The sequence below is a fragment of the Diospyros lotus genome, chromosome 3 (genome assembly GCF_014633365.1).
Source record: "Diospyros lotus cultivar Yz01 chromosome 3, ASM1463336v1, whole genome shotgun sequence".
Classification (NCBI taxonomy): Eukaryota; Viridiplantae; Streptophyta; class Magnoliopsida; order Ericales; family Ebenaceae; genus Diospyros; species Diospyros lotus.
Genome location: NC_068340.1, coordinates 20,068,703 through 20,091,628, shown reverse-complemented (window position 1 = coordinate 20,091,628; position 22,926 = coordinate 20,068,703). Strand labels below are relative to the sequence as shown.

Below are 22,926 nucleotides of genomic sequence, written 5' to 3'. Positions count from 1 at the left end.
ACTAAATAATTAATCCAAATGTTCCATTTTCTCTCTCCTTTTTTGTCATTAGCAAAAAGATACATGAATAAACAATATACCAATGCACTTTCCCCTTTTTGTTAATTTAATTCTTTTGATGAATAAGTCATTAAAATCAAGAGAAAAAAACTCCCCTTGAGTTCATCATTATGCCCAAAATTTTCAAAGATAAATACCATTTGAACATACCTGATATCACTTGAAAATTATATAGGAGAATTAAATAAGAGATTTACATTAAGGAAAATTCTATTCACAGCCACGTTTTTGCTCTTCGCAGCCATTAAAATTTTGATTTTTTTTCAAATGATGTGATAACTCTCTACAACTAAATTTTTCCAAAAATACCCTCACACCTCAGAAATACATCAACAAATAAAATCACGCCAGATACATATATTCATATATACACACAGACACACACACATTTATATATATATATATATATATATACACACACTTCACAACGCACACATACACATATATATGCACTTCACGGTGGCCATGGTCGTCGAAGGTGCCGAGCTTCACGACCCATACATAGATATATACATACACGCAAACACACACACACATATATATATAGGAAGCAAGCAACGGCTATGGCTGCCGAACTTCAAGAATCACGCCCCTCAAACCCCAGCATTTGGGAGCCTTAATGGCCCCCGAAACCCAGGGTTCGGGGCGCACTAAAGGCCCCGAACACTAGGGTTTAGGGGGCGTGATTCTTGAAGCTGGCCGCCGAGCTTCCTTCCTCTGTGTATATATACTAGGGATAACCCGTGCCTGAAGTCACAGGGCAACTAAAAAAAATCGAACATTGAATTTGAACACAAAATATCAAATACTGAATTCAGACACGTACTAAACTGAAAGCCTAAACTCTCCCTATATCACGTGTTTGAAGACAATGTATATAGTTCTTAAAAGCGAAATAATCAAACAATGAATATAAACATGCATTAAGCTGAAATCTTTTGATCATTTTTAATGTAATGATTTTAGTGAAACAGAAAGCATCAAAATATGGATACTCTATCAAAAATTTGACAGGGTATCATCTGAAAATATGTTGCAATAAATATATCAACATGTCTACAAAACTTATATATTTCATACTCATAATCAAGGTTCGGGGTCGGAGAACCTTGGGTTCCCCAACCATGCGTGGTCGGGAACTCTTTGATTTTTATATTATTTTAATTTAAAAAAAATTATTTTGCCTAAAAATAGAATTAATAAAATAAAAATAGAATTAAAAAATTAAATGAATTCTTTTGAATATTTGCATTTTAAGTAACTCAATAGGATAGATTAATCAATTTCATATTTCTTTAAGTATCAAAGATTCAACACCTAAAGATAAAAAAATTAAATTTCGAATTAAGTTTACTACTTTGATATCATTATTTGAATAAAGTTTTACACCCCAGGGTTCGGGGCACACTAAAGGCCCCGAACGCTGGGGTTCAGGGGGCGTGATTCTTGAAGCTGGCCGCCGAGCTTCCTTCCTCTGTATATATATATATATATATATATGTATATATGCGTATATATATGTGTGTGTTATTCTATTGATATATTTTAATTTATTTTTTTATTTTTGACTGTATCGAATCTGGTATTTTTTGTTGTATTGTCTTCATTTTAGAAGGGATGGGTGGTGGGTAATATTGAGGGAGAAAGTAAGTATATGGATAAAAATGAATTTTTAAAAGAAAATATTTTAAATATATTAAAATATGACTACAAAGAATAAAAACTTTGACTGAGAATAGAATTTTCCTTACACTAGCTAAGAAGAAACAATGCCATGTACGTATCTCTCTCTCTCCTCCTTTAGCTATTATACACTTTTCATCTTAAGGCTTTTTGAATCCCTCTTTTGTCCTTCTTATCAATTAGGAATAAATGCCTGACTTCCTCATCTCATATATTCCTTAAAGCTTGAGCGAAGGCGTGTCGTGTGATATTTGAGTTACAAAAGGCGAGTGAGTCATTTACTGACTGTGTTAGTATTAATATTATATATTAATTAATATGATATGAAATGATGTGCATTCACTTTACTTTACTTTTTATTGTAAGTAATTCACATAACTTTAAAAAGAAGAAAAAAAAAATACTGTCCGTAGCGATGAAATTTGATGTGTCGCAACCCTTTTGTCACCTAAGCATAAACAAGCAATTGTAAATTGTTGACTTGTAGGCCACCGCCGACCGGCGTTAGATTCTAACAAGGACATGAGTACATTTTCGTCCTCAATTACGAACCTGGGCCACCCCCATAATTAGACAGCAGGGCAGCAGCTTCCTTTGAGATTAGCCCCAAACGCCTAAAATACCATTTGGGCCCGGCCGCCCTCTCAGCTTAGGTGACATGGTTGGCTCCTCAAATGTATAGTGGGGCCACTAGATGAGATTTAAAATTCCACTTTGAAGCAATGTTAGTTCTGTTAGAATGGTCGGGCTTGGCAATATGGTAAAGTGATAAAATATTTAAAATTTTATATAAAATACTAGAGTTTGAATTAATGCGACAACTTAAAAGACATAATTATTGCTGAAATATAACATTTAGTTGGAAATCATAAATAAGATTAGAAGACAAGTCTCGTATGGACTGTATCGAATATCCAACTCTAAGTGTATATAGACTGTGTTTGTATCTAAATTTTATTGGAGATGTGCATTATGAGAGAATATCACTCGTATCTGAAGATTAGTTAAACGAAACTCGAACATCCTAGGTGAATAAAAAAAAAAATCTAACCTAGATCAAATTTGATATAAATATAAAAAATAATTTCATTTGTATTTACATCGTTGTTCGTCTACTTACTTAATTCTCATTGAATTTAATCATTTTAATCCATAACAACATTATCTAAAAAAGCTCATAATCATCTAAATCTATCTAAATCATCCAAATCCATTCGATCGTGATGAGATTTTACTAGGCTAACCCTAGTCCAAAATGGATTGTATTGAGATTAAGAGCTTGTTTAGTATAAATTTTTTGGTAAAAATTTTGTAGAAATATGTAGAGGGTTAGTTAAAAATTGAAGGAAATATTATCATCTGACCATTATTCAAAAGAGAAAAAAAAAACATAAAAGCGCTGAGACACATCTCGTAATTTATCTTCAATGTAGCTCAAAAAGTAAAGATGGGTGAAGACGTCAGTAATGTACCGTAATAAAAAAAATAAAATAAAAAAGCATAAAAGTAGGTGAAATAGAAGTGGCAAAGCTTGCCTTGAATCGGAAGGAATAGAAAACACTTTTGATGAAATATAAAAAAAATTAAAAATTACTTATAAAAATGCTAAGAAGAGAGACAATATTGCAATGATTGAGGACCAAACGTTATCCTCAATTTGCCAACACATGACGTTGACAACACTCCCCTGCATTCATCCCCTCTTCTCTTTACCTACCCATTCTTACATTTAATTAATTTTATCATATTATTTTTTAAATATATATTAAATAAAAAATAAACACGATAGTTATAATTATTGATCAAATTTATATTTTTATCTTTATATTTTTATTTTTTTAAATGTCTATTCAAATTTTTCGTTATCTCGATTACACCTCTACACTTAATTTTGGAATTAATTTAATTTTTATACTTTAATTTTTTTTTTCATATGACAAATTACACCTTTTGTTATTTTGATTACATTCATAAATTTATATTTTTAAATCAATTTAACCCTTGTTCACATAAAAAATATAGGAGTTAAGTTGACTCAAGAATATAGATTCAAAAGCGAAATCCAAACAATAAAAGTTTAAAATATAAGAGTTAAATTAATTAAAAAATATAAATTCAGAGATTCAATCGAAATAATAAAAAAATTAAGTGATCACATGAAAAAAAATATAAAATACAAGGAAAAAATATAAGTTTTGGCCTATAATTCTTAGTTAATGTTTTGTTTAGTGAAAAACAAATATGAAAGAACAATGCTTTGGAATTTGAGTAGGCTTATGGAATCACAGAGGAGGGATGGTCAATGATAAAGATAAATTGGGGTTGAATTGAGTTTTTATTTATTAAATAAATAGATATATATGTAATAATTAGACTTATAAAAATATATAAGAAATAATAAAATTTACTAATTAATATTATACTACAATTAGAAACAGTCAATGCAATAATATTTTCATCTTATAACAAATTACAAATATTTTCATTATGGTCTTCTTTCTTTCAAATTATAGCAAATTACAAATTAGATCCCCAAACATATACATACATAGTATTGACTGATAGAGTTAATTGCAATAATATTTTATTTTTTTATGAAAAAATATTATTTAAACATTTAAGAGGAACAATTAATATTACACTCTTACATTAGCACATTTTATTATATATGTATGCAATGAAGGTAAGTCATAATATCGATGTATAAGTATTATACGAAGTGACAGTTCTTAGGACATAAGTTGAGTGGTTGGATAAACAATATGTCGGTGTTAATCTAGTAGATTGCGAGTTCGATTCTCACCTTACACAAAAGCCAAGAACCTAACTTGTAATTTACCTCCCTTACTATAATCAACGACACGAGTATCAGGGACCATACAAGAATAGTTATCCCAAATATTATACGATGTGATACATCAAAGTATTCAAATAACATTTTCATTTTCCGTAAAGTGTTGATCTCAACGTGACGTATAATTAAAAACATGGTATTAAATTTTTCGCTTTCAACTACTGAAAATGGTTCATCAACCATTTTTTGGTTGAATTAGTTAGTCCCTTAAATCCAGTTCCTTAGTTATACTAAAACCACATTATCTTCAATGGATTTTCTATTATGTGCTCTTAAGGCACAAGATAATGTATATTTAATTTTTTTATTGTTAAATTTAAAATGTTCTTATTGATTGAGATTATATTTATTTTATTCACATTATCAACCAATAGGAATATTCTAAATTTAAAAACAAAACATAACAAATAAACTTTATCTATAGACAAAAAAAAATATTTTTTCTTATCTTGTGCCTCAAGACAAACGCCCATCTTTAATTTAGTAAAAAAATATTAATTAACTATATATGTGTGTTTGTGCATGCTCACATGTGAGTGCTGGAGTACATGAGTAATGTTATTTGTATATATAAGTTGACACCCATCTTGATATTTTATTAATCAATTATCAATGTATCATTCACTTAAATGACTTAATGAAAGATGTATTGATAATTTATTTAAATAATAAATACAAATATTTGAATGAATTACTAATATACCCCTCATTAAATTATTCAAGTGATAAATATATTGATAATTGATTAATGGAGTGTTAACATGAGTATCAATCTGAATATGCAAATAGCATTACTCTCAATATATATATATATACAAAAATTGTTTATAGGTAAGAAAATGTATAAATTTTGGTATAAAAATATAGTTAAGGACATCCTCTTTTTTTGGGAATGATAATGCTAGACGGACAACTCCCTTGACAATTTTCTTGACAAACTCAATTTATACTAAAATATCACGATAAATTGAACCTAAAAAATCAATAATTTAAATACCCGCGCTTTCTTCCTCTCTCTTTCTCCCTTTCCTTCCCTCTGTCGTTGGCTTCTCCTCCACCCATTACTATCTCTCACTCTTTCTCGCTTACTTGTATCGGCCCTCTTTGTTGTGGCCGACGCGTCCTTAGTCCATTGTTGTCGCCAGCGTCTCCTTCACCAATTGCTATCATCGGTCTCACGCTCTTGTTCTTGCCCTTACCGTTTGCTCGGTCCTCCATCTCGTTATCAATTTGTCTATCGAGAGCTCGCCTCCATCTTATTCTCTCTCTTTCTCATTCTCTTTCTCCTTTCCCCCTCTCTCTCTTCTTGTTCTCATTGCGGTTGCAACCGTCATCATTCGTCACCGTTGAAGCCGCCGCCATCAACACTTCTGGTCGTCGTTCCAGCCATCGTCGACACCTCAATCTCCTTCTCTCTCTCTCTTTCTCTCTCTCTCTCTTTCTCTCTTTGCTGACGCCTCATCTCCAACCACCCCCTGACGTCTCCATCTCCAGCCACCGTCGACGCCTCCATATATTACAAAAATGTTGATCATTTTGTTGTCGTCATTCTCCGTTATTGTCATTCTCATTTGTTCAGCAACGAGAAGCTTTAATTAATTTGTTTCTAATTTTTAAAATATTAAACTAACACATATATAAATATATACTATATTTATTGAAAATGTATTTACATATAACTTTGGGTTAAATATACATATTTTCTAAATAAAAGTATAAACTAAACATACATACAAATAAATAACATATTTTGGGTTAAAAATTTATTTTTATGTTATTATTTATTTGTATTACTTGTATAACGTGAAATATAATACTATGATTTTGAATAAATTTACATATAATTTTTGACTTTTGTAAAATATGATATTATGATTTTTTATAATTTTACATACAATTTTATGATATTATGATTTTGTATAATTTTACAAACAATTTTTGAACTTTTAATTTTAGCAATACAAATAAATAATAACATAAAAATTTATATATATAATTATTTAGATATGAAATAATTAAAAAATACATAAAATTGTATGTTTTATATGAATGATAAAGAGAATAAATATAATTTTATTTTGATTGATATATATGAACGCGAACTCATAGATTGATAGAGAGATAGAGGATTAGACGAATAGCGTGAGCGAGAGACTAACAATGAAAGTGAGAGCGTGAGATTGACTCTCGATCACGCATTGCACGATGGAGATTTGATTGGTCACCGATGAGAATGAGAGAGAAAGAGAGTGTATACTTATGACAAAAAAAAAGTTTGGTCATCTGAGTGTGTAGGTGTAATACCCCGAGAGCCTAGAGAAGTTAGTATATATAGAGGATAGTGTAAGAAAGGAAACAACACCAGCTGGATACCTTTTGGGCTGAATGTTGGCAAAGAACTCCCAAATTAAGCGTGCTTGACCTGGGGCAATCTAGGGATGGGTGACTCCACTGGGAAGTTCGTGTAGACCCATCAGGATAAGTTGTTCCGGACCTTCCTATCGCTCGAGCGGGATGTTACAAATGGTATCAGAGCCGACCCTTGGCGAAAGCTGTCCGATGAGGGCGGGGAGTGCCGCCAGGGCTTGAGGACCTGTACAAGGAGCGGCTTCTGGCAGGCTTCTAGGATGGCAGCCCCCAAGGGGAGAAGGTCTGGGACCAGTTGTAAGGTCGCATGACGAGGACGTCATGTGCTTAAGGGGGGAGAATGTAATACCCCGAGAGCCTAGAGAAGTTAGTATATATCGAGGATAGTGTAAGAAAGGAAACAACACCAGCTGAATATCTTTTGGGCTGAATGTTGGTAAGAACTCCCAAGTTAAGCGTGCTTGACCTGGGGCAATCCAGGGATGGGTGACCCCCTGGGAAGTTCGTGTAGGCCCATCAGGATAAGTTGTTCCGGACCTTCCTATCGCTCGAGCGGAATGTTACAGTAGGTGAGAGAGATAAAAGAGAAATAAATTTTATGTGAGTATTCAAGATTTGTTTGATGGAGAGAGATCAGAAGGAGAAAAAAAGCGTGAGCGATAAATCTGCAATTGCAGCTTGGGGTAGTTCTATAATTGCAATTTGGCGGAGATGTATAATTTTGAGAGTTGTTCATCTATCATTATCCTTTTGGGAATAGCTCTGTTGTCAAGTGGGACGACCGTTGCGGTTTTGGGTTGGAAAACAATCGGCGGAAGACAGGAGGAACCCACGTGCTTCACCGCCCACCGGATTAACGTACGACAGACACGCTGACATTATCTACCTCAGACCCATCACCATGAATGATGATGAATCATTGATGATTCGTCTGATCTGATCCCCGATTCAGTCCTCCCTCCTTCCTTCCGCCCGTATCTAATTTCTTTTACCCAACCCACGCGGCACTATCCCATTTGACCGCTCTTTGCCGTCTTCTTTAAACGGTCGATACAATTAGCCGACAAAAGCCGAAATATTCACTTCCAGTTCCAGATAACCATGACATACAAGTATTCCTTAAGATCTACGGCCCAGATTAAGTGCCCCCGGGGGGGCGTACGGTGGTTCGGACGCATGAGGGCAAACATAGGAGATGGGCAAAAAGGGGGAAGAGCACGTGGTAGGATAATGCCGACAAGTGTGTGTGTGAGAGAGAGAGAGAGAGAGAGAGAGAGGGGAGTGGGGTCCACGAGTGCACGTGCAGGGCAGGCTTCGAAGCGAGCTAAGCGTATGCCGTATGGTACCAGCATGGAATGCACGGGGGGCAAGGCGTAGGTGTAGCTGACTCAGCTTGTGTGAAAATATCCGCAGTAGGACTTGGGCTTGCACCTGCATTTACGTATTCATTCAGATAATGTATACTGTATAGACACCCTTGCCAAATAATGCCCCTTTTGGTAATTTTATTATTAAAATTTAAAAAATAAAATAAATATCCCAACCCCAAGTCCAACCGCCCTTTCCAAAGCAAACTTAATAATATTAATTAATAATTAATAATTAATAATTAATGGGAAGAAAGAAGGAGGGTGCATCTGATAATATCTTGATCCTGGAAAGTGGCCGGCATCTTATCGCAACCCTCCTGCCATGCCCTGCCCTTCTGGGATCATGTTACTGCCCACGCATTGGCTCTAATTATAGTCACTGTAAGAGAATCTGCCTTTTATTTTAACCATATAAATTCATCATTATTACTTTCTCAACTATGTATTAAATAAATTTATAAATATACATAATAATTCACAAATCACATCAATCGAGTTGGCAAGTTTTTTTTACATATAAGCCCCTCAAAGAATTTAATTAGGTCGGAAGTATTACATTTATATTCTAAGTCATTAATTATATTTGTAATGGACTATGCTTCAATGATTAAAAAATATGATATTTAATTTTTAATTTATAAAATATTAAGATTCAGTATTTTAAATATTAAAATTATTATTTTAAATTTTTATATTAACTTTTTTTTTTTGTAAATGAAGTAAATCGTGATTAAACATTAGTGCGTGCATGTATACGCTCATTTTTAAGATGAATATCACATTATCGAGACACATCATATTAGGTTTAATATATAAATATAATATTTGTTCTTTCAATAATTAAAAAATTTAACACTTGGTCCCTCGTATGAAAACAAAAGACTAAATTTAATAAAAAAAAATAAAAATAATATTATAAAAAAAGATTAAATTTGATACCAAAAAAATACTTAAATTTCATTAAAAAAAAGCCTAAAAATGTCATTAAAAAAACTAAAAATATTAAAAAAATCTATATATCACAAAAATATCAAAAAATAACATAAAAAAAGATCTAATTTTTTTTAAAAAAAATGGCGAGGTTTTTTTTTAATTAATTTTTAAGTCTTTTTATGAAAATTAGGGTATTTTTATTTATCAAATTTGGTCTTTTTTTTATAACAAGGACCAAATGTCAAATTTTTTAATTATTGACTGATAAAATATCATATTTATGTATTAAGTCTAATATAATGTGTTTCGTTAACTTAACATCTTACATAGCATGGATAATGGTTCCATTTACTCTCAATTATAGTAAGAACTTTGTAAAGTATGTTAATCTAAAAGGGGTGAATTAAGTTTTTTCATCCTTAAAAAATAAGAATTTAAATTAAAAAATAAAAAGTACAACACGTAAGATGTATAATAGTTCAGCTTAATGCCTAGTCCACTAATTTAACTTCTCACTAAGAATTTAGTCAAACCAATCTTATTTGAGTAGTTTTTGAGCAAGTTCAGATATTAAAATTTACACAATGACTTTTAACTTTAGGTTAGTCATAACCAATGTCTTTTATAAGGTATGGATTAACTTTTACAGATTTCATAAATAAATGTGAAGATATTCCAATAGAAGATAAATATATTACAGATAACAAAGATATTACAATACAAAAAGATAAAAAGAATGAATTAGGCACAATCTCTTTAAATAACTCAAGTAGAATGGTCGTAAGTTTGTGAGTTCTTAAGAGTAGTAAGTTTGGAGTTTAGTTCTAGCAATTGCTTTTTTTTATCAAACTTCATATTTCTTTACACTCTTTTGATATTGAATGTAGTTCCTGACCTATTCTTAAACAAATGGAATATTTGTTGTGTCATAACAGTCATTTTTTTTCTCTACAAATCTAAAACAATTAATTAAAAATTCATAAAATATTTTCATGTTGTCTGAAGAACATTTAATGCACTAAAAATGAAGACATATTACATTTAATGAGCCGTAACAACTATATTTTTTAAAACCTGTCAAGTATTATTTGAGTACAAACTAGTTTTTACTCGACTATATAGATTTTATAATCGATTATTTTTACTACTTACTCGAGTACAAAGATAGGAAATTTGGAGCGATTACTTTTTTCATCAAGGTTCATCTTCCTTTATACTCTTCTAATAGTGAATGCAACGGCTGCCTTGTTCTTAAACAAATGGAATGTTTTTTGTTTTTTTTTTTTTTTTGTGTCACAACTACCATTTTTTATCTCTACAAATCTCAAACAATCAACTAGAAATTCATAAAATATCTTCATGAGCTGCAACGGTTATATTTTTCAAAATTTGTTTAATGCACTGAAAAGTAAATATAGATTACATTTAATGAGCTGTAACGATTATATTTTTCAAAATTTGTCAAGTATTACTCAAGTACAAACTATTATTTATTCAACTAAGTTTGTTCTTTACTTGATTATATAGATTTTGTAATAGATTATTCTTACTACTTTATTGAGTACAAAGATACTTTTACTCCATTAAATTTGATTTGCATAAAAATTATTTATATACTCGATTATAATTACAAAAAGATCTGTACTTGTATATAAAATCTTATACTTTATTAATCTTAAGGTCCAAAGACTTGACTTATTTTTTACATATGTTTACTCGATTACACAAATAATCTACTCGAGAGTACAAAGTAAACACCACTCGATTATAGAAACATTCTAGAATCCGAAAGATTTTTAGGAATTTATACTTGATTACAAACACAATTACTTGATTATTTTTAATTAAACAAAGAGTTGTATTATATACTCGAATAGAAACACTTAACTAATCGAGTATACTTTATTTTTATTCGATTAATCCTACATTTGTAATCGATTACTTTTATGATTGACTAAGCATTACTCAATTATATAATCATTTCACTCGATTAACAAAAGCTTAGAAAATTTACTTAAGCTTTTTTTTGATTATTGAGATACTCAATTATCAAAAGCTTATTACTTGATTAACAAGGACCACACCTTGACTTGATTTAAATGATTAGGAACTTGACTTTTTCATTTTTTTTTTTATTACGCGTCATCACTCGCGCCTCTCGCTGAACCCGCCCTTAGGTCATCACGAGGGAGATAAACCGCGAGATATGCCCAAGTGGCTAAGGTTGGAGGTTGTGTCAACTCACACTTATCAAGGACCACCCCTAGAAGGAAATTGCTTCCCCTAGGAATTGATCATACGCTAGCAGCCTTTAGCATGATTGCTCTTTACAATCTCCTCCTTTACCACTTGGTTGTGCCCCGAGGGTAGATACGAGAAATGGGCCTGCCGGCCCGGCACGTTACTGTAACAGACCTCGCCCAGCAAAATGAGGGTCGTGATGGGCCAGCAATATGTGGCCCGCGGCCCGGCCAGACTCGACCCACCAAAATGGCCCATGGACTGAGCCACCAACTGGCCCACTAAAATGGGCCTGGCCCACCAAAAATAAAAAAAATATTTAAAAAATTATATTTGTAATTAGTAATTATAAATATATTTTAAACATAATAATTAAAAATTACGTTTAGTGTAAACATAATTTTATTGTAATATTTGTAAGTATAATTATGTTTGTAAACATAATGTTTACCGTAAACATTATGTTTGTTAAAGTAAACATAATTTTACAAACATAAAAATTATAAATAAATAATGTTTACTTATAAATATATTTTAAAAAATATTTGTTACATTTGAGAAAAAATTAAAAATTTATGTTTAAAAAAATTAAAAATAAATGGTTCACGGATCGGCCCTGCCTAGCAGGCCCACGGGCCCGCTCAGCCCACTTTGGCCCATTTATTAAGGGCCACGGGGCTGTGCTGGGCCCCAATTTCTATTTCCCTGGCCTGGCCAGACTCGTCTCCCTAACGGGCCAAATTCGACCCAGCTCACCAAGCGGGATGCAGGATAGGCCGGGCTAGCCCGCCCATTTCCCATCTCTACTTGGGGGTGATGTTTTCAAATATTTTCATATTATTTTTAATTGTTTTAGTCATCATCCTTTAACCAAATTTACTAATTTTGTCAATAAATCAAACCATCAAATTTCTCAATAATCATAAAATAATAATTTATAATAGTTGAAATAGTAAATTTTGATATTTTACACATCAGAGAAAAAATGTATTATCATAGTAGTTGAGAGAAAAAAATCGAAACTAAATCCTTTCTATGTCTAGTTTGAATCTGTGACAAGTTTATTATCATAACAATTGAGAGAAAAAGTTCATCATCGCAAAGAGATTTGAGAAGTTAGTAAAATTATAGGGAGTGAGGGATAGAAAAAAAAAAGAGGATGCATTATGATTTGAACTCTAAACAAAATGGGTTTGAGACTAAAGATAATGACAATTGATTTTTTTTCTAGTTATTTATATATTATTATTATTATTATTATTAATTTATATTTTGTACATTACATATTCATATAACATTTGATATATTTTAAATTAATAGGTCCAAAATTAATAAACAAATAAATACAAGAATCACTTATTATTATACTACTAGTTCATCTCCCATGCACATGAAAGTTTATATGTATTGAATTTATTTAAAATTTATAACTTCACAATCATAAATTTTATCTATAAGTTTCAAGAATTACACATTTTTCATAAATTAATAATTAATTTAACATATGATAAATATAAATAGATTATATAAAATAATAAATAATATGACAACATATAATAAATTAGTAACATAAATAATAAAAATATAAAATATAATAAAATTTTCAAAAAAAAATATGACAACATATGATAAATATAAATAACCTATACAAAATATTAATTTTGTCAAAATAACTTAAATGACTTATTTAAAATAATTCAATTTTGCCTAAATAACTAATTTAACATAATCTACAACCTAATTATTTTTCAAAATTAAATAGTAACATAAACATATATAAGATTTGTAACTTTTTTTGCATGGTTCTGAAACTAATTAAGAGTTTTAAAGTTTTGAGTGGTGGCTTTATTGAGAGAGAATGAGAGATAAATTATGAAAAATAAAATAAAAAATTAAATTTATTTTTTAAAAAAATATACTCGACAATCAATATTTGGTGGTATTATTTGATATCTCAAGATTTTTCTTAATTTAAAAAAATCTTATTTTTCTGTAATTTATTTTAATTAAAATTTTATATTAATATTTAAAAATTAATAATATAGATTAAATTTTGTCTTTTTATATACCAATTTGCTTACACATTCTTCAAATACTATTCAACCATGAATAAAATCATTTACTGGTTCCAAGAACTACACATTTTTCATAAATTTAGACTTAATTAATGATCTATCAAAATTCTATTTTGGATATGTAAAAAAATAAATAAAATATAATAAGATATTAAAGTAGAAAGTGAAAATGGAAATAATAATAATTATAATAATTAAATCCCAAGTAAAGTAGTTTGTTTGGTTTTACCGCCAAACAAGTAGCATGGGTCAAGAGCTTATGCTTAACTGCTTTAGGCATTATAGCCGGTCAAATTCAGGCCTTGGAACTTCATCAAGTACCTGTACCAGTTTCACATGACAAACAATTCAACTGGGCTCCACCTCACAAAATCACTCGATTAAACATCAACCCCCCCCCCCCCCCCCCTCTTGTTGTTTTTTTTTTTTTTTCTAAATTTATGCCTAACCCTAAACTTAATAAAGCCAGCCGCCTCCATCAGCCCTCCCCCCCCCTGTCACACTCATATGCCCCCCCCCCCCCCCTCCCTTTCTATCCTTAGGATCTACTGGTCAGACATAATGTCAAATATAACATTTTATTTTAAAAACTTATTGTATCTTGAAAGCAAGCATTGTAACCTTATCTATAATTTCTTTTTATAAAAACAAGATAAAATTCAAATTCAAATTTATACTTCATATTTATTGCATTAATATTGGAGTTATATATATTTTGGAATATCATAGTAAAGTTTAATTATTTTATTTGGGATTTTTTGTTTTTGTTTTTTTTTAAAAATATATATATTTTTATGGTATAATAAGAGAGAGTTGAGTTGTGTTTGCAATATTTTGGGGGACGAGAGGGTTGGAATGGAAGGAAGGAAGAAAGGGAAATTGACAAAAAGTCAAAAGAAACATCAAATCCGAAATGTAAAGAGTTGAAAGTGTCATACAATAATATCTGTAACATGATGAATGATGATTATCAATGATGCGGATTCACTCGGCTAAAACTATTCTACTTTCCATGGGATGGGCATATTTGTCTTTTCATTTTATCATCATCACACGCTAAGGAGCGGAAGTGTCATCTACTTGTGCTCCAAGCTTTTTATCAATTTTATGTAAACTTTCATTACTAACTTTATCCTTACCAACTGAGTGGAATTAAAATTATGTGACAACTGAGTGGAATTAAAAAAAAAAATTTTAAAATTGATTTAGATATAAAATTTATTTATTTATATATATATATATATGCTTTTTGGTAATATCACGTATTCCGATCTTATTGGACTACAAATTAAATAAACTGAAATGAATCCAACAGAATCTAATAATAGAAATTCAAATCAAATTAACTGAAATGAATTAAACTGAGTTCCAGAATTCAACTTTACCTGAAGCGTCGAGGGCAGATTCGTCTTTTAGGCCGGTATGAATTCGTTGGTTAGATCAGACGCGGCCGAGCACAGAAATTGTAAAAACGCTCTATTTCGCTGCCAGTACCTGTTCAACGCTGTCCCTTGCCACGTTGTTGCCCAATGGGTTCTCCCCACGTCGCCCCCATCCGACGGCCCACATCGCTTCAGATCCCCGAGATCCAGCGGCTGTAATCACGAGTTCTAGACCCTTCCAAGATATATCGATATTTATATATATGTGTGCATACTGTAGTGAAAAGGGCTAGCAGCCAGCCAGGATTTGCATCTTAACCGGGGTTCGTTAACCAGAGTTAAAGAAGAACTTTCCCAGAGAAGGACGACAAACATATATACAACACATCAGAGAACACGGATTGAGCTATAAAGAGGGTGTGTGTGAGAGAGTGGGGGTTTGCTTGGCTTGAGGAAGAGGTTGCAGAGGACCGCCACTCCGATCCAACTCTCTAGCCGTTTCAGCCTTCTGATTCGGATTGCTTTGCGCCTTTGAATCGCTCGACAAACGTTTCGCGTCCGTTTCAGGAGTCGTCGCCGTCGTCTCACAGATCTCGCAGTCTGGTAAGTTCAGCGCCTCGATTTCTTGCGGTTTCAGTGTGCCGTCTTCTTATTAGGTCGTTAATTAGCTTGGTTCCGGTTTCGATCGAGCCGCTGAATGTCGGTCGCGTCTTAATCGGTGTTGAGAACGATCCGATTTCGTTTGTTCTTAATCTTCACTGATTGTGGGGGTTTAGTTCGGTTTTCTTGGATTTGGTTCAGATCTCATTCCAATTGCTGAGATTTGTTGTTAATCAAGCATGTGCTGACAGATTACATTTCATTTCTGTCGGTATCTTCTTTTTCCGTCCGGATCTTTGACGGAATATTTGGTTTCTCTTGCATTTTGTATGGATTTGAACGGTAATGTTGAGTCCTGTTAGTTGTTTATTAATGAAGCATATGTTAAGCGGGATTGTATTACTATTTGCGTCCTTTCTAAAAATTTCTTTACTGTATCCAAATTTACAGGATAATTAGATTTATTATCTAGTTCTTTTAAATTTGATAGACTTAGATGCTATTTGCTTGCAAGAAGGCTAGAGTCTAGTTTGTATTCACTGGATTCAGCCAGTATTGGATATTCCGTGGACATCTTTTCATTGATTTTCATTCATTTTGGTTATTAAGGTCTTACCAATTTGATCTATTGTCATGTTTTTTTGTCATTTCCTTGTTAGATGCCTCATCTGTAGTGACCTGTGCTGAGTTTGGTTGTTGAGAAATGTCTGGGTCTATCTATGAAAAACATACACGCACATTTGCGCGAGCGTGCACAATCCAGAGAAATACTGAGTTTTATGAGTTAGATATATTGGTTTAAGACGAATATCGTTTACCTAATCTGAGTCTTTCTTATTTTTTCTACAGATTGCCTTTTCTGCTTCCTCTGCATCATAAGACGAATCTGTGGAAGTTCTGGTTGAGCTTAATTCTCGGTCTCCATGAGTGTGCTAGGTTCTGTTATTCGTCTTGAGATGGGATTGGTTTAGATTTCAATTTACCCATTAATGATTTTTTGGGTGTTCTACTTTTTCCTTGTTCAATTGCAATTGGCTTCCGAGTTTGGCGCCTGCCTGAGAGAGAGAAAGAAGCTCTCTTCTGCCGCCATCTCTGTTGCCGCCTGTGACTGTCACTGGTCTTTCTCTTCCTTTCATGTCGCCTAACTTGGATAGCCCTGTTCAGACACAGATGGCTGTGGCAGTGTTCAACCCCACACTCAGTGGGAACCAGAGGATGGAGGGAAAACCAGTGGGGAGGAGACGTGTTTTTGTGCAAACTGAAACTGGTTGTGTATTGGGGATGGAGTTGGATCGGAGTGATAATGCACACACAGTGAAAAGGAGGTTGCAACTGGCCCTTAATGTACCTACTGAAGAGAGCTCGTTGACATTTGGTGATATGGTGTTGAAAAATGACCTTAGTGCCATTCGAAATGATTCCCCTCTTCTTCTAACGCGGAACTTGATGCATAGAAGCTCGTCAACTCCTTGTCTTTCACCAACTGGGAGGGAAATCCAGCAGAGAGATCGAAGCGGCCCTATTGAGATATTAGGGAACTCTGATCGTTTTTCTAGAACTAAGCAACTTGTCAAGGAAATTGTCAAGGCAATGAAGACTGGAGTTGAGCCACTACCTGTTCACAGTGGGCTTGGCGGTGCTTATTATTTCAGAAACAACAGAGGTGAGAGTGTTGCCATTGTGAAACCAACAGATGAAGAACCTTTTGCTCCAAACAATCCGAAAGGTTTTGTGGGTAAAGCCCTTGGTCAACCAGGGCTGAAGCGGTCTGTGCGGGTTGGGGAAACTGGATTCAGAGAAGTCGCAGCCTATCTTCTTGACTATGAGCATTTTGCTAATGTACCTGCAACTGCCCTAGTGAAGATCACTCACTCAGTGTTCAATGTGAATGAATGCGTAAATGGAAACAAGCCTCATAACAAGAAGCTTGTTAGCAAGATTGCATCATTCCAACAATTCATTCCTCATGATTTTGATGCCAGTGACCATGGAACTTCAAGCTTTCCAGTGGCAGCTGTTCATCGAATTGGGATATTGGACATTAGGATCTTTAACACAGATAGGCATGCAGGTAATCTCTTAGTAAAGAAGCTAGATGGTGTTGGGAGGTTTGGCCAAGTGGAACTTATTCCAATTGATCATGGTCTTTGCCTCCCAGAAAGTTTGGAGGACCCATACTTTGAGTGGATCCATTGGCCTCAGGCTTCAATTCCTTTTTCAGAGGACGAACTTGAGTACATAGAAAATCTTGAACCTACACAGGATGTTGATATGCTCCGAAGGGAGCTTCCCATGATTCGAGAGGCTTGCCTACGGGTTCTGGTTCTCTGCACAAATTTCCTTAAGGAAGCTGCTAAATTTGGGCTCTGCCTTGCTGAGATTGGGGAAATGATGAGCAGGGAATTTCGATCTAGTGAAGAGGAACCCAGTGAGCTGGAGGTCATATGCATGGAGGCGAAGAAGCTGATGGCTGAGAGGGAAGTCTCATCCCCCAAGGCTGATGCTGTAGATGAGGAGTTCCAGTTTGACATTGACTGTGAAGAATCTGAGTTCGAGTTTATTCCAAAAATGGCACCAGATGACTTCTTGTCTAGATCACCATTCAGCTTTGGATTGGTAGGTGGCAATGGCCGGTTTCCGCTTTCTAAACTGGAGGAAAGCATGGAGGAGGAGGAGGAAGAAAGTGAAGGTGAAGAAGAGAAAGGAGCTCCCGGTCGCGCACTGCTTGAAAAGATCCCACCTGTTTCAAAGCTGTGGATGTCCCTCAAGAATACCAGTTTAGGTGAGAGCAAGAAGCATCTGAAATTCCCAGGAACAAAGTTAGAGAATGGCTATGTGGCGAGTTCATCTTCTGGGCACAGGAGCGCGAGTGAGCAGCTCCCTGCCAGTGTAATCTTCGTTAACCTTGCAGACATGAACGAGGAAGGGTGGTTTCTGTTCTTAGAGAAGTTCCGGGAGCTGTTGTACCCAGCTTTTGCCAAGCGCAAGTCTGTGACTGCTGGTCAGAGGCAAAGACAGAGGCTTGGGACTTCCTGCCAGTTTTGACGGGTTATTGCTAGAAGAGGACTGAAGAATGAAGGGGAATAAGACTGCAGGTTTGTGGGAGTGAAGTACCTTAGGGTAGGAGCTTTGGTTTAATGAATTTTCTCCCCGGAAGTTGTTGTAGTTTGGAGAAACAAGTTAGGATGAAGTGCTGTAAATATTCTCAAGGCACTGACTGATAAGGCTGAGTTGTAGGATTGCTTTTGTTTTTCTTTTCTTTTTGGTTTTTTTCTCGTGTTTTCATTTGTTTTTTCTTTCACTCCATATGGACTTGTGTGATAAATAATGCTTGAATGAAAAATCCCAAAAGGAAAAAAAAATTTATGTAAATATCGGAATATGCGCTTTCTAGGACTTGTTTTCTATGATTCACGAGTTTTGTTTTTCAATTCTCGGTATTTCATTTTCAAGAGCAACTTCTTATTGGGGAAAATTGGATGTTTGGAAATGACATCCTTGCTTGAGATGAGAATTTGTATTTGGTTTCTGCAATACCTGAAGGGCCAAGCAAACAGATGACAGCAGCAGCAGCAGCCTATTTTGGAAGGAGTGTTCAATTTCTCTGTTTCCAAACAGCTGGCTGTCATCCACGCCAAATCTCATTATGTCACGGTTGTCGAAAGCTTATCATTATTACAGAAGAGTACGGGGCTTACATGTATACTTTGTTTTTTCGGCCTGTGGTGACATCGCCATGCAAATGAGCTAAGAAAGGAATCCAACAGGCAGCATCACATGGTGGTGGGGCTCTCTATGGCAGCCGGCATGTGTCACCTTCAACCCTTTACCGGATTCTTCAATAATAAGTCCATTATTGTTGTGCTTTGCTTTATTTCCTTGATCTAGTTGCAGTTGTATTGCCATTTTTCAGAAAGCTTAAGTTGACACAAGTCTTTTATGAAGTAAAAACACAGTGACCGGAGTTGCATTTATTGTTTTGGGGTCCACTGCCACTGGTTTTTGGGAGTTTTATCCGAAGAATCAATATTGGGAAATAGACATTTTATGTTGTTTTAAGGATGTATATTTTGTATCCTTATTTGATCTAACTCTTCGCATGGTGACGGTGGGGTTCATGGCAAATAGTCAGGCAATTAGGGTTTGGATGTTTATTGGTGTTTTGACATTGCGTTAACACATTAGATTATTTTTTCTTCTTCTTCTTCTTCTTCTTCTTCTACTTGTGAATCTATCTATACATTATGTTGAACTAGTGTTATGACTAGGGAGGATACTCTTCTTAATAGTCATCTAGTAGTACCACTTTTGCAGTAAACTCGAATTCTGCTTCTTCACTGTCAATATCAAACCGAAAACTCCTCATCTCCAGCATTGGCCTTGAGGGATAAGACTTCCTCTCTCTGCCATCAGCTTCTCTGCCTCCGTGCATATAACCTCAACCTCACTGGGTTCCTCTTCACCCCATCAAAACTCCTTACTCCCCACTACTCATCGTCTCGCCAATCTCAGCAGGACACAGGCCAAGCCAGCAGCTTCCTTTAGGAAAATTGTACAGAGAACCAAAAAAACCCTGAGGCAAAGCCCTGTCGAATCATGGGAAGCTCCCTTGGGAGCATCTCAATGTCCTGTACAGGATCGAGATTTTCTATGTATTCAAGTTCATCCTCCGAAAAAGGAATGGAAGCCTGAGGCCAATGGATCCACATAGAGTATGGGTCCTCCGCTCACTCTCTCTGGGAGGCAAAGGCCATGATCAATTGATATAAGTTCCCCTTGATCAAACCTCCCAACACCGTCTAGCTTCCTTGCTTAAATGGTTACCTGTACGCGTATCTGTGTTAAAAATCCTTACGCCGATTATCCCAATTTGGTGACCAGCTCCTGCTGGAAAGCTTGAACTTCACGGTCACCTGGCATCAAACTTGTTTGGATTCAGTAGCAACTCAGTTTTTGACATCCTTAATATAAAATTCTTAGAATTCTCTACGGCGTTTCTCCATAAGTTGGTTTTGTTGCTCCTAATTTTATTGGATAAAGAAATAACATTCATGATCTACAGCATGAAGGGTGGAAGCTGAACATATGGGACAAAGACCCTCTACTATGAAGAAAACTTCAAAACCGTTCAAAAAGGTTGCTTGGAGGGGGTAATAGAATAGTCTGCATCCGGATTGGGCTTTGTTTCTTTGTCTGGTTATTGGTAACACAAGGATACCTATCTAAATGAACCCATCAAACTTATCCTAATATCAAGTTTGGTAGACTTGTTCATCATCAAGACAAGATTTCTCTATCTACTGGCACCATCAGGCCTCTTAATAATTGACATAAAGCAACTAAGAATTGATCAATTGGTAGGGTATGGCAAGAGTCATGGCATCCTAATCTCTGATCTTGTTTCTAGTATATTATCATTGGCCTGGAAGTTGGGACCATTTGCTAACTTCGTATCAAATGACCAGCAGTGAACTGGAGATCTGATAGACAGGCTTCTTAATTTCAACTTTTCTGAACCATGCTTGTCCGGTGTCACAGTGTCAACATGCCCTATGCTGGCATTCTAAGCAAATTAAATAATCACTATTTATAAGAAAGCAACATGGCAACATCATACAGTAAACACCTGGACTGTATCAAGAGCAAGATTTAGGAATAGACATTATGTACCGTTATTCCTACTAAGTGGGCTACCCAAATTCAAGAAACTCATTTAAGATGATCTAAACCAACATCATATCATAACTTTGATCAAAACAAGCACAAACATATCAAAAGAATGAGTAATGAATGTCGCCATCTCAAGCAAGTTGGGTTGAGAATTCTGAGAATGTCGAAGCTGAGGACACATATTATGGAGATGCCATAGGCTTGATCTGGCTATTTTTTTTTTTTTTGGTTTTGGTTTTCCAGCAGAAGTTGATAAGCTTGAATTGTTTGGTGGGGTGGTCTTGATCAATAGACCCATTTGGAGCTGACAAGGTCTCTCCATCTGTGGCCATCGGCAGGCTATAGGTCTGCTTTTTGACTGGAAACTAAAGTTAGCATAAGCTACTCAAAATTGATGAGAAAGATAGTTACAGTTAGGGTTGGCTTATATTGCTTATGTGGTAGCCTTTTCTCTGATTGGCCTTAGTGGTTTCCATTTTCACTGGTGGGCATTCTTCCCATGCTTGTAAGCTAAGGTAGGATGATGATGGACTTAGTAGACAAAAAAAAAAAAAAAAAAAAATGAATGTATAGTGTAGCATGTCAATGATTGTCTGTCACATGTTTTGGTAGGATTAGTATTGTTTCATTCATGGTTATTGAAGGTGGTACTTTTCGGGGTTATGGTATTAGAGCAACTGCAGGTAAGATTATAAATAGGGAATTTTTGTGGTACATGACTAGGTTTGCTAAGTTTATTATTTCGGTCCTCTTAACATGTTTTATAGTTCAAACAAAGTTACAAAAAAAAAAAATAAAAATAAAAAACTATTTTTATGAAGCAATTTCAATATCAAAACATATGTTTTTTAAAAACAAATACTATTATTTTTTGAAACATAAAAATGTTAGTACGTTTAATTATAAAATTAAAAAAATACTTTCTACAGTCCAAAACCAGAAGAAAAGCATAAGTTGAGTTGAAAGTTGGGATCTTAAAAAGCAATTTCAGGGGAAGGGAAGAACAGTACTTTACTCTTGTCTTTTCTTTTTTAACCCCTACCAATTGTTGTGTCTAATTATCCTTCCTACTAGTATACACTTGAAAAAATGGTTTGCCTAATGGGTGCCCTAGGAATTAGAGTGGGCTCCAATTCAATTGGGCTTTCTCTAACAAAATAATAAGGGCATGTCAGATTATGAGAACCCTTTTTCTGATCTGGGCTCAAGTAATATTTGATAGGGCCCAAATTACTTGGGCTTTTATTGACACTCCAGTCTTTTACCATAACAAATATTAAGGTTCCAAATGAGCTTTGAGCATGCCTATAGAGCCCTAGGCTCGGCCCCAAGCTCCAGTTGAGCTCATTTTTAAAGAATCGGGCGCATTTGTTAAAAAAAAAAAAATTATAGTGAGTTGGGCTTGACTCTAGTATTAGTTTATTTTTACTAAAGAAGCTTTAAACTAACATTCTCATAAATTTTAAATTTAAAACTTATTTTAAACTCAAATTTCAAGCACCCTTCAATAAAAGGAGTATTGGAAAAATATTAATTAAAACCAAATATTCAATTAAATTGACAACAACAAGACTAACAAGGGTAACATTGCTTATAAATTTTACCATGGTAACGACAAGACAACATTGAAGCAAAGCATAATTAGATAACTTTCAATTCGAATCCTACAAAATCTTCAAATTTATAGGCAT

At 34.2% G+C, this 22,926-nt stretch overlaps 1 protein-coding gene across 1 annotated transcript; it reads left to right on the top strand.

Annotated features, from left to right (window-relative positions):
- Window positions 1–15,259: 15,259 nt before the first annotated feature.
- On the top strand, window positions 15,260–18,937 carry LOC127797568 (phosphatidylinositol 4-kinase gamma 7-like). Its single transcript, XM_052330580.1, has 2 exons — window positions 15,260–15,568; window positions 16,415–18,937. The coding sequence occupies exon 2, from the start codon at window positions 16,700–16,702 to the stop codon at window positions 18,608–18,610; it is 1,911 nt and encodes a 636-aa protein (XP_052186540.1). The 5' UTR covers window positions 15,260–15,568; window positions 16,415–16,699; the 3' UTR covers window positions 18,611–18,937.
- Window positions 18,938–22,926: the final 3,989 nt, after the last annotated feature.

Bases quoted from the DNA above. Each gene is read 5' to 3' on its own strand.
- LOC127797568 (XM_052330580.1), top strand. From the start codon at position 16,700: ATGTCGCCTAACTTGGATAGCCCTGTTCAGACACAGATGGCTGTGGCA.